Here is a 17,617-nt window from a genome sequence, read left to right as displayed (position 1 = left end):
GAAGTTAGAAACAGGAAAGGAGAGGTCACCCTGTTGGGAGTTTTTTATAGGCCTCCTAATAGTTCTAGGGATGTAGAGGAAAGGATGGCGAAGATGATTCTGGACAAGAGCGAAAGTAACAGGGTAGTTATTATGGGAGACTTTAACTTTCCAAATATTGACTGGAAAAGATATAGTTTGAGTACAATAGATGGGTCGTTTTTTGTACAGTGTGTGCAGGAGGGTTTCCTGAAACAATATGTTGACAGGCCAACTAGAGGCGAGGCCACGTTGGATTTGGTTTTGGGTAATGAACCAGGCCAGGTGTTGGATTTGGAGGTAGGAGAGCACTTTGGGGACAGTGACCACAATTCGGTGACGTTTACGTTAATGATGGAAAGGGATAAGTATACACCGCAGGGCAAGAGTTATAGCTGGGGGAAGGGCAATTATGATGCCATTAGACGTGACTTGGGGGGGATAAGGTGGAGAAGTAGGCTGCAAGTGTTGGGCACACTGGATAAGTGGGGCTTGTTCAAGGATCAGCTACTGCGTGTTCTTGATAAGTATGTACCGGTCAGGCAGGGAGGAAGGCGTCGAGCGAGGGAACCGTGGTTTACCAAGGAAGTGGAATCTCTTGTTAAGAGGAAGAAGGAGGCCTATGTGAAGATGAGGTGTGAAGTTTCAGTTGGGGCGATGGATAGTTACAAGGTAGCGAGGAAGGATCTAAAGAGAGAGCTAAGACGAGCAAGGAGGGGACATGAGAAGTATTTGGCAGGAAGGATCAAGGAAAACCCAAAAGCTTTCTATAGGTATGTCAGGAATAAGCGAATGACTAGGGAAAGAGTAGGACCAGTCAAGGACAGGGATGGGAAATTGTGTGTGGGGTCTGAAGAGATAGGCGAGATACTAAATGAATATTTTCATCAGTATTCACTCAGGAAAAAGATAATGTTGTGGAGGAGAATGCTGAGCCCCAGGCTAATAGAATAGATGGCATTGAGGTACGTAGGGAAGAGGTGTTGGCAATTCTGGACAGGCTGAAAATAGATAAGTCCCCGGGACCTGATGGGATTTAACCTAAGATTCTCTGGGAGGCCAGGGAAGAGATTGCTGGACCTTTGGCTTTGATTTTTATGTCATCATTGGCTACAGGAATAGTGCCAGAGGACTGGAGGACAGCAAATGTGGTCCCTTTGTTCAAAAAGGGGAGCAGAGACTACCCCGGCAACTATAGACTCACGTCTGTAGTGGGTAAAGTCTTGGAGGGGATTATAAGAGACAAGATTTATAATCATCTAGATAGGAATAATATGATCAGGGATAGTCAGCATGGCTTTGTGAAGGGTAGGTCATGCCTCACAAACCTTATTGAGTTCTTTGAGAAGGTGACTGAACAGGTAGATGAGGGTAGAGCAGTTGATGTGGTGTATATGGATTTCAGCAAAGCGTTTGATAAGGTTCCCCACAGTAGGCTATTGCAGAAAATACGGAGGCTGGGGATTGAGGGTGATTTAGAGATGTGGATCAGAAATTGGCTAGCTGAAAGAAGACAGAGGGTGGTGGTTGATGGGAAATGTTCAGAATGGAGTACAGTCACAAGTGGAGTACCACAAGGATCTGTTCTGGGGCCGTTGCTGTTTGTCATTTTTATCAATGACCTAGAGGAAGGCGCAGAAGGGTGGGTGAGTAAATTTGCAGACGATACTAAAGTCGGTGGTGTTGTCGATAGTGTGGAAGGATGTAGCAGGTTACAGAGGGATATAGATAAGCTGCAGAGCTGGGCTGAGAGGTGGCAAATGGAGTTTAATGTAGAGAAGTGTGAGGTGATTCACTTTGGAAGGAATAACAGGAATGCGGAATATTTGGCTAATGGTAAAGTTCTTGAAAGTGTGGATGAGCAGAGGGATCTAGGTGTCCATGTACATAGATCCCTGAAAGTTGCCACCCAGGTTGATAGGGTTGTGAAGAAGGCCTATGGAGTGTTGGCCTTTATTGGTAGAGGGATTGAGTTCCGGAGTCGGGAGGTCATGTTGCAGCTGTACAGAACTCTGGTACGGCCGCATTTGGAGTATTGCGTACAGTTCTGGTCACCGCATTATAGGAAGGACGTGGAGGCTTTGGAGCGGGTGCAGAGGAGATTTACCAGGATGTTGCCTGGTATGGAGGGAAAATCTTATGAGGAAAGGCTGATGGACTTGAGGTTGTTTTCGTTGGAGAGAAGAAGGTTAAGAGGAGACTTAATAGAGGCATACAAAATGATCAGGGGGTTGGATATGGTGGACAGTGAGAGCCTTCTCCCGCGGATGGAAATGGCTGGCACGAGGGGACATAACTTTAAACTGAGGGGTAATAGATAAAGGACAGAGGTCAGAGGTAGGTTCTTTACGCAAAGAGTAGTGAGGCCGTGGAATGCCCTACCTGCTACAGTAGTGAACTCGCCAACATTGAGGGCATTTAAAAGTTTATTGGATAAACATATGGATGATAATGGCATAGTGTAGGTTAGATGGCTTTTGTTTCGGTGCAACATCGTGGGCCGAAGGGCCTGTACTGCGCTGTATTGTTCTATGTTCTATAAGTACCTGATATGCCATCAATGAACACACGTCGAGTGGTGAACGTAACTGAGGCTTTAATGAAATGAAATTAAAATCGCTTAATTGTCACAAGTAAGCTTCAAATGAAGTTACTGTGAAAAGCCCCTAGTCGCCACATTCCGGCGCCTGTTCGGGGAGGCTGGTACGGGAATCGAACCGTGCTGCTGGCCTGCCTTGGTCTGCAGTAATTTACCACATTACATCTAATATAGTGGCAGTTTGCCACAATACACATATTATATACTACAGTGGTTCGGACCCAGCAGGGACCCAGACATGTAGCAGTACAACAATACAATACAATACAGTGGTTTACCACAGTACCATTGTTAGCAAATTTAAGATTGGGGAACGAAAAGTCAGAAATCACCAAGAGAAAGATACAAGTTTTTCACTTTGTGAGAAAAAAGTTGACAATTGCTCAACTGTCACAGGCATGAACGCTGCCGTGAAAAGAGCTTGGGACTCATGTACCAAAGGAAGCTCTTTCCGAGAACTTTGATAAAAGGAGCCAAAACCCTTGCAAGAGGCAGAGCATGAGTTGATCTTCAGAGAGGGGTAGGGTCAGTGACGGTGGCATCGTCAGACGATTGGTAGAAAGCAGGAGGAGGTGGAGTGAGACTGAGTGGAGACATTCAACAGTGGGTGACAGGGAGAAAATATTTCTGAATTAATTTAAACCTTTGAGGTCAAATACTGAGGGATTGGAGCTGAAAGGAATAAGTGAGCCAAGCTGCAGCTAGAATTAAAACCTAAATACATCAGAGGAATAGGTTTAACGTGTCTGAGAGAGATAAACAAGAACAGGGGCTAAAATTACTTTATATTATTTAATTAAATGGTTGAGGGAACATTTTGCTGAAACAATTTAAAATAAAAATTCATAATTTGGAACATTTTTTATTGTGAAGATTTTAAAAAATAGATTATATTTCATTTTTTTAAATACTGACTAAGATATACATTCAACAGACCCTGGTTTAAACATAAAAGTGAGGAAATGGGGATTCTCAATCAATTAGAACAGCTACAAGTGAAAAAACTGACCTGAGAGTCATCCACAAGGAGAAAACGCTAACATTTTTTACACCTACATGTGAGCCATCATCAGAAAGAGAGGAGACAAATGGAATTATCGAATTGCTGGATAATCAAACTGAGACTCAACCAGCACATTCGTCTTGAGGCATGGCACAACGAGAACTCGGAGAGCAATGAGATTAGCTGTTTGGGCCAACATGGAAGTTTCTACAAAGTTAGTTCAGGCATATATTCCAATATTAATGTTTTATTTTAGAGGTATCCATGAAAATAAATGTCTAGGAGTATGGGTGGGAAGGGAGAGTTCCCAAATGACCTGTGAGAAATTAAATTAAATTTCTAATGCTGAAGACCCCATCATTGATATCTTGGCTGTCTCCATTAGCCAGAAACGTAACTGGACCAACTAAGAGAAGTACTGTGGCAACAAAGCATCAGAGGCTGGGAATCCTGCAATTAGTAACTCATCTCTTGACTTCCATCATTGATGTGGTGTAATGTGATACTGCTCACTTTTCTGGATCAGTGTAGTTCCAACAAGAAACTCAACACCATCCAACGCAAAGCAGCCTACTTAATTAGCACTTCCTCCACCACTGGTGTCTTGTGGCATCCGCATATCCCAGCCAACAAGATGCACTGCAGCAACTCACCAACACTGTCGCCATCACCTTCAAAACCCAACTCACTACTGCCTAGCAAAATAAGGGCAACAACATATTGGAACACTCACAACAACAAGTGCCCCTCCACACACCATTCTGATTTGGAAATATATCCTTCACTCTCCTGGAACAAGTCAAAATTCTGGAACTCATTTCCTAATAGCAGTGTAGGGTACCTGTACCTTAAGGAATGGAATGATTCAAAAAGATGGCTCATCACCACCACCTTGGAGGGAAATTTAAGGTAGACATGAATGCTCGCCTTTCATTAATGCTCACATCGCATGAACAAATGAAAAAACAGCACATTGTGACTGGTTAGCATGAAGAGCTCTGGAAAGGCTGCATACAATCTCAATGTTTGTTAGGACTGTGAAAATTATTTCAAATTGAGGATCTTTTGTGTAATGAAATTGGCCATAATTTGGCATATCCAACTGTTAAAACAAATTCTCTTTCCCCTTTATTCCTCGCTTTTGTTACCAGTGCAATTGTTCTTACCAGAAAGTGAACAGGCAGCCAAAACCCCTTTGTGCACTCTTAGTCTGTGAAGTTAAATTTTCTTCCACCAGTTCTCCTAAATGCGGTGTAACATATCAGGAACAAAGAAATATATTCAAATGAACTGATCTCCCATGATCAGAAATTATTGTTTCTGAACAGATGTTTCTGGTTTTCACGCCATTTATTTGTTTCCAAAGGAAAACCTGGTCATAGAGGAAATTCTACAACAGTTATTAGTGAACGTCCTTCATTGCAAATATATCAACCAAATATTCGACTTGGCACTTGGATAACTACCACACCAATAGGTCTAGCTATAGGAACAAAAGGCATGGAAAAATTGGATATAAAACCCATCTTGGTCTATAAAGCCACAGATCCAGAAACTGGAGAAGTAAGTACACTATTTTTCTCTTGTGTATATGCATCTGTAAAATTTCAGCTTTCCAAACCTGAGCTTCCTACCTTCCTATTTCCTCCCTTACTGCTTATTTACTATTTCTTCGATACTTTATCAATATTCTTTATATTTATTAAATGCAGAAGCAGATTATGTAGACTACTATAGCAAGTTGTGCGGTGTATAATGTTAGGCAATGTTTAACAGAACTTAAATAGTGCAAGCATTATGTTGTGCTTTCAGTTACTTCTACAGGTACAGAAACAATTACTTACTGTGATTTAAATGTTAGTCTATAGTTAGAGTGGATTTCTTATTAAGGATCTAAAAATTGGTTTGACCACTTTTTCAAGGATAGGGGTCACATTTCGTGACCTACCTGGGCTAGTTCTAGTGGAGGTGGACATGACGCAAATGTTATGCTGCCACCCATTTCCACAAAAGCAACTTTCTACTACGCAGCTTCCATACTGTTGGCTTCTTCTGGGCTATGCAGAGAGCCTAGCAGCGCTTTACATATGAGCATACAAATTAGAAACAGGAATATGCCACTCGGCCCCTTGAGCCTCTTCCACTATTTGATAAGATCATGGCTGATCTATTTTTAACCTCAAGTTCACAAGAACAAAGAGAACAAAGAACAATACGGCACAGAAACAGGCCTTTCGGCCCTCTAAACCTGTACCGGTCATGATACCGTGCTTGGCCAAAACCTTCTGCACTTCCTAGTGCCATGACCCTCTACACCCATCCTATCCATGTATTTGTCAAGGTGCCTTTTGAATGCCATTAATGTATCTGCTTCCACAACCTCCCCTGGCAACGCGTTCCAGGCGTTCACCACCCTCTCTGTAAAAAACATGCCAAGCACATCTCCTCTAAACTTTGTCCCACGGACCTTAAACCTCTGCCCCCTGGTGACTGACCCCTCCACCTTGGGAAAGAGTGCCTCCTTATCCACTCTATCCATGCCCCTCAATAATCTTGTAAACCTCAGGTCGCCCCTCAACCTCCGTCATTCTAATGAAAACAGTCCGAGTCTATTCAGCCTCTCCGCATAGCTAATACCCTCCAGACCAGGCAACATCCTGGTAAACCTCCTCTGCACCCTCTCCTAAGCCTCCACATCCTTCTGCTAGTGTGGCAACTAGAATTGTGCGCAATATTCCAAGTGCGGCCTTACCAAGGTTCTATACAACTGTAGTATGACTTGCCAGTTTTTATACTCTATGCCCCGTCCAATGAAGGCAAGCATTCCGTATGCTTTCTTAACTACCTTGTCCACTTGTGTTGCCACTTTCAAAGATCTGTGGACCTGCATGCCCAGATCTCTTTGACTTTCTATATTCCCAAGGGTTTTGCCATTTACTGTTTATTTCCCCTCTATGTTAGACCTACCAAAATGCATTACCTCACATTTAACTGTATCAAACTCAATTTTCCATTTCTCTGCCCAAGTCTGCAACCTATCTATGTCCTGCTGTATCCTCTGACAATCCTCAACACTATCTGCCACTCCATGAACCTTAGTGTCATCCGTGAACCTACTAATCAGACCAGCTACATTTTCTTCCAAATCGTTTATGTATACTACAAACAACAGAGGCCCCCGCACAGACCAAGAGAACACTTCACCCCTTTGCTTATCAAGAATATACCTGCTTCTGCCTTAAAGTTATTCAAAGATGCTGGGCGAGATTCTCCGGCCTCGATGCGCTCTTGCTCAAGCATAACAAAGCCAGTGAATAGCGGGAGAGGCCAAAAATGAGATTCGTCCCAGGCACCAAACAGTTTGTAATGCAACCGACCTGTTCCCGTAGGCGAAATCAGGAACTCGCCGGAGTGTGGCGAGGAACCAATTATCACCACTTAAGCCCCATTTCCATACAATTAACGAGAGCGTCCCCGTAGCCAACGGCCTCCCATCATTCAGCGGTCTCCCCAGCCAAGGGTGGGTGAGCGCCACAGGGAGTGCAGGGGGTAGATGCCTGGAGAGATGCACAAAGGGTCAGGGGTCAGCCCGCATTGCGGAAGGAAGTGACAGAGGCATCATAATGGTTGTGTGAAAAGGTGTCCAATGTATTGTACAAACCCCACTCCTGATGGTGCCGCCTCCCCCACCCCACTCCCCACAGCCTACCTATCCCCCCCTCCCCATGCCCTCAGTGATCCTTGACGTGCTTTACCCTCCTAGCTCTACCACTACATCTAGATGCATCCCCAAAATGCATATCTGAGGTGGAGGTGGAGGCAGCCAGCTGTTTAACTCATCCCTGGTGGGCCTCCTCTGGGGACTCGGAGCCGGAGGGCCCCAGCTCACTTGTCAGCAGCACATGCACAGCCCATACCACCCTGTCCCATGTGCTGATCTCGAGATGCAGCCTAATAATACCAATCTTTATTAGTGTCACAAGTAGGCTTACATTAACACTGCAATTAAGTTATTGTGAAAATCCCCCAGTCGCCACACTCCGGCAACTGTTCGGGTACACAGAGGGAGAATTCAGAATGTCCAATTCACCTAACAAGTCTTTCAGGATTTGTGGGAGGAAACCAGAGCACCTGGAGGACACCCACGCAGACATAGGAAGAACGTGCAGACTCCCCTATTCTTGTCTGGCACTCCTTGTACACGTCCTGTAATTGTTGTATGTACTTCTCAGTGAATCCACAAATTCTAGAACATCTCCAGACTTCCATCCCAGGCACCCACTCATCAGCTTTCTCTAGATCGATAAATGCAATCTTCATGTTTCAGTTGGCCTTCCCAATATTTCTCAATCACTTGTCTCAAAATAAAATTTACATCAGTGGTAATGCTCCCTCCAGGCATGAATCCAAACTGACCTTCAGAGATTTCCACTATTTTTCTTGGTCTCTGATGCATGACTCTTTCACATATCCGAAGTACGTTTTATAATTTTGAATGTCTGCCTTCCCTTTGAATATTTGTACAAAAATAGTTTGCTTCCGTACCTTTGGGATTTTCTCTCTTATCAAAACACAACGGAGAAGCTTGTTCAGAACCTAGACTCCATATTCACCTAAGCAGGTCTGTACTTTCATTGGTTTCTCATAGAATCATAGAAGTTTACAGCATGGAAACAGGCCCTTCGGCCCAACCAGTCCATGCCGCCCAGTTTTTACCATTAAGCTAGTCCCAGTTGCCCGCACTTGGCCCATAACCCTCTATACCCATCTTACCCATGTAACTATCTAAATGCTTTTTAAAAGACACAATTGTACCCGCCTCTACTACTACCTCTGGCAGCACATTCCTGACACTCACTATAGAAATCTTGTCTACTTTGTCATTTTCCATTCTTTTCAATGCTGTTTTGATTCCTTGCTTCTTCTGTCTTTATTCTCGGGTTTTCTTCATTAATAAACCAGTTCAAATGTTGGCCCCTCTCTTTGATTTCTTCTTTTACTAATGTTAGCCATGATGTGGAGATGCCGGCGCAAGACTGGGGTGGGCACAGTAAGAAGTCTCACAATACTAGGTTAAACTTCAACAGGTTTATTTGAAATCACAAGCTTCCGGAGCGCTGCTCCTTCATCAGATGAAGTGTTGTTCACCTGCACCCTTGAGAGTATGTATATTTCCCACATCATTTGTTAACCTATCCCTAGCAGCTGCTAATCTGAATATATATTTTTTTCAAATGATTCAATCTCAATCTTTAATTAAAACTCATTATTTTAGTCTGAAACTGACCATTGCTACAGAATTCTTCCTCACTCAATAGCCTAATGTTACTTTAAATTACCTTAAACTCCCCTGCTTAACACGTAAAAGCTACAGGTTAACAATTCAACAAGAAAGAGAAATGAATAATGGTAGAACATTAATAGGCTTCACAATAGTCTGATCAATGCTTTTTGTTACATTATCTGACAACAAAACATGGTTTTGGCTGATGCATATGCAAACGCACATGGATTATCTTAATAGTTGCATTAATTTATTTTTTGTCTATTGCATAAATCAAATCATTGATCATTATATTTTGTGTGCAGTTTAATTCCTATTCTACGTATTGTTAACATTATTCCTTCCACAAGGTAAGATATTTCTTGACTACTTAAAAAAGCTAACTGCAAGCTTAATATTTATTGTAGCCTCTTACAACCTTGTATTTCTCACATTCTTAATATTTTAAATTTATTCAGGCAACAGGCAGAATTAGTGTCAAATATCATGTCTAATCTGTTAACAATTTACAATATAGGTGATGATTACAAGACAGGACAAGGTAGTTACTGTCTTTGGGAGTGACAGCACTATTGTGGAACATGCTGATGGAACCAGGATTACAACCTTCTTTCAGGATGTCCCAAACACAGATTATGAAATGCAATGTGAAACTGGTAAGAAAGTAGGATAGCTAACTGTTAACATTCTCTCAATTCGCCAGAAATTCTTTTTGTACCTTTACCCAACATTGGCATATTACCTTGTCCGAATAAATATACATTTTTGCCATATTGTAGTATTTCCAGTTCAATTGCTTAGGTGCTTGGTTATTGTGGGAGCAAGAATACTGTCATGCCGACTTGCTTTTTCAAGTGGATGAGTTCCTTCAACTCTTCGGCAACAAAATATTGTACTATGCAATAGTGTAACATTTATCTTGAGGAATGGAAAAATTGATTTTATTCAGCTTGCCCTTGTGGACCTCTGTTCCCAGTACTTATTTGGAAACCTGAGGACTACGATTTTCCATTTTCTCTAAAACAAAAAGGTCTTGTTTAAATGATAAAGTTGGAAATTTGTTCTTAGTACATGTCATATTGGATGATTTGTTTTCTGCAAAATGATAAATTAACTCACAGTAGGTCAAGAAAAGCAAATATTAATGACTCAGTTTTCACACTCTGTCAGTTAGACATGTTTGTGCATGTTTAGGTTTTAAATTTTGATGACCTTGGTGAAGAACAAGACAAACAGCATGTGCTGACTTTTCCTAGGTATGTTGCAAACTCAAGTTTCAGTTCCAGGTTGGGAGCCTGGAAATGGTCGTGGTGGGATGTTGGGTGTGTTCTTCCCAGAGACGGCCAATTTAAAAAGTTGTTTCTGGGAGCCCTGTCCAATTAGGGACAGTGGTCAGGCTCCAGTCTTCGGAGGTCCATTCAGTGCTGCCCATGGGAAGGGCCACCAGCCTCCTTCGCAGTGTGTGTTATGTTGAGGGGCAAGCAGCAAGGGGAATAGCGGTGTCATGGAGGCATCTTCAGTAAGAGGGCTGTGGCTTCCCCTGCAGCAAGAGTTACTGAAATGTAATTCTCCATGAAGAGGCTGTAATGCCACACCTTCTGCTTGGGAAGATTTGACTCCTGTAAATTATTGCCTGCAACTTAAATAAAAGGCCTTGCATGGATTGCAGTAAGGACTCCCCCCCCCCCCCCCCCCCCCCCAACACTTGGAAAATTTGGCACCCTATCTTCTTAACCAACGAGATGAAATGATTGAGAAAGAAACATGAAAGACTGAAGGTGAATTATAGTGGAGGAATTCAATGTCAAATCAAGTGCAGAAGGAGGAGGAATCAAGACTGGATAATGGGATTGGGATAAGGGAATAGAAGGAAATTGAAATAAATGTTACATTTAAACTTTGGCAATTTTAACAATAATTTGCAGCCTGTAATAATGAGATTCCATACTAAATTATTCACTTTCTGTCATGAAAGGTTGATAAACATTAACAATTATCATATCATTGAAAGGATGCTTGTAATGTTAATTATTCTATTTTCTGTTAACTTTTAATTAGCAATTAATATGCAAATACAGCAACTGAATGAAATGGTGATGTTAAAGGTGAGATTCTGTTTTTACGAAGCTAAAGGCAGAATAACAGTAATGAGGAACTCCCGGTGATGGGGATGTGCTAAGTAGTCACAAATCAGGTGGCTCTCCTCCAGAACACAGCAAAATAGGCACTTATGGCCGAGTTTAGCCCGAAAACTCAGAATCATTCAGCTCCTCAATTAAAAAGGCAAAATAGAAGTGTAGAACGCCAGCAAACAGTAGCTCGAGAGGCTGCAGGGAAGCCAGAAACGGAGGAAAATGGCAAGTGAAGCGAGCGCCCAAGTCGGTGGACCCACAAGATGAGAGGTCTCCAGCCATCCCTGAGAGAGGGAGACCGATAACCTGGAAGATGGGATCCCCCCCCCCCCCAACATGGAGAGGGATGGAAGACATTCCTGACTAAGGAGCTGACCGCGATGAAGGATGAGTTAAAGATGGAGATCCACGTGGCGGTCAGTGTGGCAGAGATGGAGGTGCTCGCTGCCATGCAGATGGCTCTCAACGGGATGGGAAAGAAGCTGGAGGCTCAGGGAAGAATGATCCAGGAGCTCAAAAAGGCATTGACCGACCAGAGCAACAGCATCCTCGCCCTAGAGACGGAGATAAAGAGGTTGGTGGTGACCCAAGGGAGCCTGAAGGGGAAGGTCGAGGACCAAGAGAACCGGTTCAGGCGACAGAATATACGAATAGTGGGCCTGCCAGAGGGGATTGCGGGCAGAGACCTGACTGACTACGTGGCCCAACTTGGTTGGAAGGGCCAGCTTCCACAATCCACTGGAGATTGACAGGGCACACAGGTCACTCCAACCAAAGTCCAAGGCCGGGGAGGGAGCAACCAAGGGCGATAATCGCCAAGCCGCACAGGTAGCAGGATCGGGAGAGGATCTTGCGCAGGGCTCGGCAGACCAAAGCGAGCAGTTGGGAAGGACACAAATAAGGTGTATCAGGATATTGGGGCGGACTTGACAAAGCGCAGGGCCAAGTTCAACCACGCAAAGTCAGCCCTGTACAAGAACAGTATAAAACTCGGGATGTTATTCCCAGCCAGGCTCTGGGCAACATTCCAGAATAAAGAGCATTATTTCACCGCCCCAGTTGAGGCGGTCACGTTCATGCATGTGAGCGCCATGGACAAAAGGCAAACAAAGCAATGAGGGAGACGAAGGGAGGGAAAAAAAGAAAGTGATGGACATAGACAATCCTTGGGTGGGACAATACTGCCTCGCTATGAGCAGGAGCACTAGCTCCTCGGAAGGAAGGGGTGAGGGCAGCGGAGCGCTGGAGAGGGTGGGGAGGAGACAGAGAGGACAGCAAAGGAACGGGCAGAAGAGGGAGTCACAGCAACCCTGAGGGGAGGGCAGAAGAGGGGTAGAGAAGGGAATTGGGACCAAAGGGGGAACAGAAGGATAAGGAAGGGGAGGGTTCTAGACTGGCTTCAGCAAGTCAGATTCGGGTTGGTGGAACAAGATGGCATCGCAAGCAACCACTTTGGAGAGTCCCTGGGCATAGGGAAACCTCAGAGTGCAGGAGCTCACCCACGTGGCGTACACATAGTTGGCGGCCGTGTTGGGTGTCCCGTGGACAAAGGGAAACCCCTTAGTGCAGGGGCCTGGCCTCACGGTGAGAACGGTGACCCCGGCCATTTTGGATGGCCCCCTAACAAAGGGAAACTCCAGAGTGCAGGGGTGCGTCAATCAGGTAAGTATGGTTGATCCTGCAGGAAGTGGGGAGGGGAACAGAAACCCCCTCACCTGGAACTTAAGGGGACTTAACGGCCCAGTGAAAAGATCCAGATTCTTCGCCCACCTGAAAAGTGTGAAAGCTGATACAGTCTTGCTCCAAGAGATGCACCTGAGGGAGAAGGACCGACTGCGGGTAAGGATGGACTAGGTGGAACAGACCAACCATTCCTGCTAGGGGATAAGGACTCGCGGGGCAAGTATTCTGATAAGTAAGAGGATGGTGTTCACAGCGACAAAGACGGTTCCAGACCCAGGGGGACGGTACGTCATGGTCAGCGGAGTCCTGGACGAGGCCATTCGGCCCATCGCGTCTGCACCGGCTCTTGGAAAGAGCACCCCTACCCAAGCCCACGCCTTCACCCTATCCCCGTAACCCAGTAACCCCACCTAACCTATTTGGACACTAAGGGCAATTTATCATGGCCAATCCACCTAACCTGCACATCTTTGGACTCTGGGAGGAAACCGGAGCACCCGGAGGAAACCCACACAGACACGAGGAAAACGTGCAGACTCCACACAGACAATGGCCCAAGCCGGGAATCGAACCTGGGTGTCTGAGGCCCCAACCGTAGAGCTGCTGGCGGAGAGGAAAAAACTACAAATGGACTTTAACCTGCTATCCACCAGGAAAGCTGTGCACCAACACTGGCAGACACGGGTCCCCCTTCTACGAACATGGGGAGAAGGCGGGCTGCTTACTCGCTCACCAGCTAAGAAAGTAGGCAGCCACGAGGGAGATAGCACAGGTAAAGGATGGCAGAGGCAGACTGGTAGCGGAACAATAAGAGGTCAAACGGGCATTCAAGACCTTCTACCGAGGGCTGTACACCTCCGAGCCCCCCAACACGGGGATGACACAGTTTCTCGACGGACTGGAAATGCCAATTGTGGAGGAGGACAGGTGGGGGGAACTGGAAGCTCCAATAGATCTGGGAGAAATCATGGAGAGTATCAGCTCCATGCAGGCGGGGAAAGCACCGGGACCCGATGGGTTTCCAGTGGACTTCTATGAAAATTTGTGTCGGCCCTGGCCCCACATCTAAGGGACATGTACGCAGACTCGCTAACCCGGGGAACCTTGCCTGCTACACTAGCGCAGGCCACAATCTCATTGATACCCAAAAAAAGACAAAGACCCGACAGAATGTGGCTCATATAGCCCCATTTCGCTGCTAAATATTCACAAATGTCCTGGCCAAAAGGCTAGAGGGCTGTGGTCGCAAAGGACCAGACGGGCTTTGTCAAGGATAGGCAATTCACTGCGAACATCAGGCGGCTGATGAATATAATAATGAAAGTACTTCTTTGAGATACTGGAACGGTTTGGGCTAGAAGCAGGATTCACCGCCTGGGTAAAACTCCTGTACAATGCCCCCAAGGTGAGCGTTTGAACGAATACCATCAGCTCTGAATGCTTCCATCTGCAAAGAGGCACAAGGCAGGGATGCCCACTGTCCCCGCTCTTGTTTGCCCTCGCAGTCGAACCCCTGGTGATAGCTGTGCGGGAAGTGAAAAGCTGGAAGGGCATTCAAAAAGGCATTCCCAGTGAACCCAAATGAGGGAGGAACAGAGCTGGAGTGGCTCCCTTTTAAAATAGCCCAAAATAGATTCCGATACCTGGGGATCCAAATAGCCAGAGACTGGACACAGATCCACAAGTGGAACCTGACAATCCTGGTGGAGCAAGTCAAAAAGGACCTACAGAGGTGGGACGCACTCCCACTCTCCCTGGCGGGGAGAGAGCAGATAATTAAAATGAACCTGCTGCCGAGGTTCCTCTTTCCTGTTTAGTCCATACCGATCTTCACCCCCAAGGCGGCGGCGGGGGGGGGGGGGGGGTAAGATTCCAAGAGTCCCCAAACCAACACTGAAAAGGATGAAAATCAAGGGTGGCCTGGCATTACCAAACCTGCAGTACTACCACTGGGCAGCAAAGGCAGAGAGAGTGAGGGGATGGGTACACAAACCCAACTCAAAGCGGGTGCAGATGGAGGAGGCCTCCTGCAGGGGGACGACCCTCCGGACCCTAGCCACAGCAGCTCTCCCATCCTCCTCGACAAAATACACATCCAGCCTAGTGCTAGCAGCCACACTGAAAATGTGGAAACAATTAAGGCAACACTTTGGACTGACCAAGATGCCCCCATGGACCCCATCTGCGGAAACCACAGGTTACCACTGTAGTGATATTCAGATATCAATGTACATGATCAATGTATGTAAATATAGTACAGTCATTTCAACACTAGATGGCTCACAATCAGATACTATAAGAACTGGATTCCCGCCTTTTCTAAGTCACATGATGATGCGATTCAGAAGTGAACAAGCAAGACAGAATAGCTAGAGTGAATAGCTAGTTTGTTATAATAGTGTATAGTTATATAGTTATCTGTATTGTACTTTATTTCTTTATTGTTAGTTTAGTATTGAGTAAAAGGACTCACAGTTTATTATTTTATTACTCATTAAATAGTTCATCTTTCAACAAGAAGACTATTGGTCATTTTATCATCCTGGTGGATCTAAGAGTAATATATATATTTTAGATAAGTCATTATTTAAAATATAACACCCACCAGCCATGATAGACACCACCTTTAAAAAATGGAGACAGGTCAAGGGAACGCTGACATTTAGGGACTTCTACATCGGAAACAGACTAGTGACGCTGAACGAACTGATGGAGGAATGGGAACTACCGATAGGACAGGAAATGAGACACCTATAAATAAAACACTTCCTCCGCAAAGAGACAGTAGGATACCCAGGGCCCCAGAGACCACGCTATTAGATGACCTGATGAATATGGGCAGTGAGGAATGAGGGCTCTGTGGGAAAATATATGGACAGCTACTGGACAGGGCCCGAACGCCACTAAATGAGACGAACTGGGGACAAAGGTGGGTTGGGGACTGGAGCGAAGCACTGAGCAGGACCAACTCCACCTCCTCCTGTGCAAGGCTTAGCCTCATGCAGTTCAAAGCGATGCACAGAGCACACCTGACCAGAACCCAAATGAACAGGTTCTTCCCGGAGGTGGAGGACAAATATGAACGGTGCCAGGGAGGCCCGGCCAACCACACCCACGTGTTTTGGGCTTGCCCCAAGCTTGCTGGGTTCTGGACAGCCTTCCCCGAGGCAATGTCCAAGGTTGTGGGGTGGAGCCGTGCCCAAATGTGGCAATCTTCGGGGTATTGGAGCAGCCAGAGCTACACATGGGGAAGAGGACCGACACCCAAGCTTTCGTTTCCCTAATCACATGCCGGAGAATCCTGCTCGGCTGGCGATCAGCAGCACCACCCACAGCTGCAGACCTATCAGAATTTCTCCACTTGGAGACGATCAAATATACCATCCGAGGGTCGGAGGAGAGCTTCCTTAAAGCATGGGGGCAATTTGTTCCGCAACCTGTTCGAGGCCAACAGCAACTAGCAGAGAGGAAAATTAAAAGTAAAAGAGGAATGTCAGGAACACACAACCCAGGGCAAGGGGGGGAGGAAGAGAAGAGGGAGCCTGAGGGGGACAAAAGGAACAACACGAAGGGAGCGGGATGGGGTAGAAATCCCCCCATCCACAAGACAGGCGTGGCCGGAATTGCAGGAAAGAAGGGGGGTAGGGGTGGAACCGAGGTGGAGGGGGAACACCCCCCTCCCCCCTCCGAACAAGGAAGGAGGGCATTGGGGAGCTAGGGAGGGAGCGGTTAGGGAGGGGGGGGGGGGGGGGGGGGGGGAAGGAAGATAGCACACCAAGTCAGACGGTGACAAATTGTAAATAGACACAAGAAAATCTTTGTACTGTACAGTAACAAACACGAACTGGAATGTATATGAAACTGAAAATGCCAAAAAATACATTTTTAATAAAGATTATGAGAACTAGTGTAAAATTTGGAGTTGATGCATTTAAACTAAAAATTAACTAAACTCTTTAAATTGTGCATTTTATTCACAGAGTCAAACTCACATAAGGTGACGAGGCACATTAAATTCATAAGGGTGGAGTGTGTGGGATTTGCCACTGTTATAATGAACTGGGAAGACTACACATTTAGTGCAGTGTTTGGGAACGGTACAACAATTATCGCCAAACCACAGGGGATGTACCAGGTAATATAGCAATGTTATTATTGTTTTTTAATATGAACACTTAACCAAGGAAAAAATTATATTCAGTCAAGCAACTTGTTTTAGTTCCACTCGAGTGCCCCGAACGTTTGTTATTTCTGAAAGGCATAGACAATGATAATGTGCGCAGTGGTTGTGATGCTTTAAATAATTCATTCAGTTCATCTTAATTTTATGTTTAACTGTAAGAGTAAGTGGTTATGAAATGCTTTACTTTGTTCACAACTCTTCAAAAGAAGAGTAATGGGTGTATTGATGCCAATCTTGAAATGTTTGCATAGTTGGGATACTGTCATGGATGACACCACGATGGCTGCCCTTGGAGCTGCTTTTAGAGTAAAATCTTATCATTTGTTATGTGTGCAATAATGTTTGTATAAAAGGCAAAAGAAGGGCTAACCAGGATGTAGCCTAAATTCATTGGCGTTATACCCTTTATGTCGGCATAAAATGGCACCTAGTCCTCCAATGTAGTGGATGTGTGCTTTCAAATTCTGCATTGTATTGTAGTTAATGAGGAGTCCCAAAAACGTGAGTCAAAAGTAATTTATTTCCCACTCACAGCTAGGAATTACAGTCCAAGCCCCAGGACGGGGACCATCCTGAGATGCCGGTTCCTTCCCGGCCGACTTTTATCTCAGTGAATGAACAAGCCCGCTGTTGGGCCTCTGCCCCTCAGCTCATACTCTACAAGCCCTCCGGGGACATCAATCAATTCATCCCCATGGGTGGAGGTTATAACATC

At 45.3% G+C, this 17,617-nt stretch overlaps 1 protein-coding gene across 1 annotated transcript in view; it reads left to right on the top strand.

Annotated features, from left to right (window-relative positions):
- The window catches only part of spag17 (sperm associated antigen 17), a 382,475-nt gene that overhangs the window by 203,238 nt on the left and 161,620 nt on the right, over positions 1-17,617 (top strand). Inside the window, exons 31-33 of the mRNA XM_072513741.1 lie at positions 4,987-5,183; positions 9,422-9,560; positions 16,700-16,854. Of these exons, the coding sequence (XP_072369842.1) occupies positions 4,987-5,183; positions 9,422-9,560; positions 16,700-16,854 (491 nt within the window). The remainder of the gene's footprint in view (positions 1-4,986; positions 5,184-9,421; positions 9,561-16,699; positions 16,855-17,617) is intronic.

Source organism: Scyliorhinus torazame, chromosome 8 (genome assembly GCF_047496885.1).
Source record: "Scyliorhinus torazame isolate Kashiwa2021f chromosome 8, sScyTor2.1, whole genome shotgun sequence".
In the NCBI taxonomy this organism is placed as follows: domain Eukaryota; kingdom Metazoa; phylum Chordata; class Chondrichthyes; order Carcharhiniformes; family Scyliorhinidae; genus Scyliorhinus; species Scyliorhinus torazame.
This window is presented reverse-complemented; position numbering and strand designations above follow the sequence as displayed.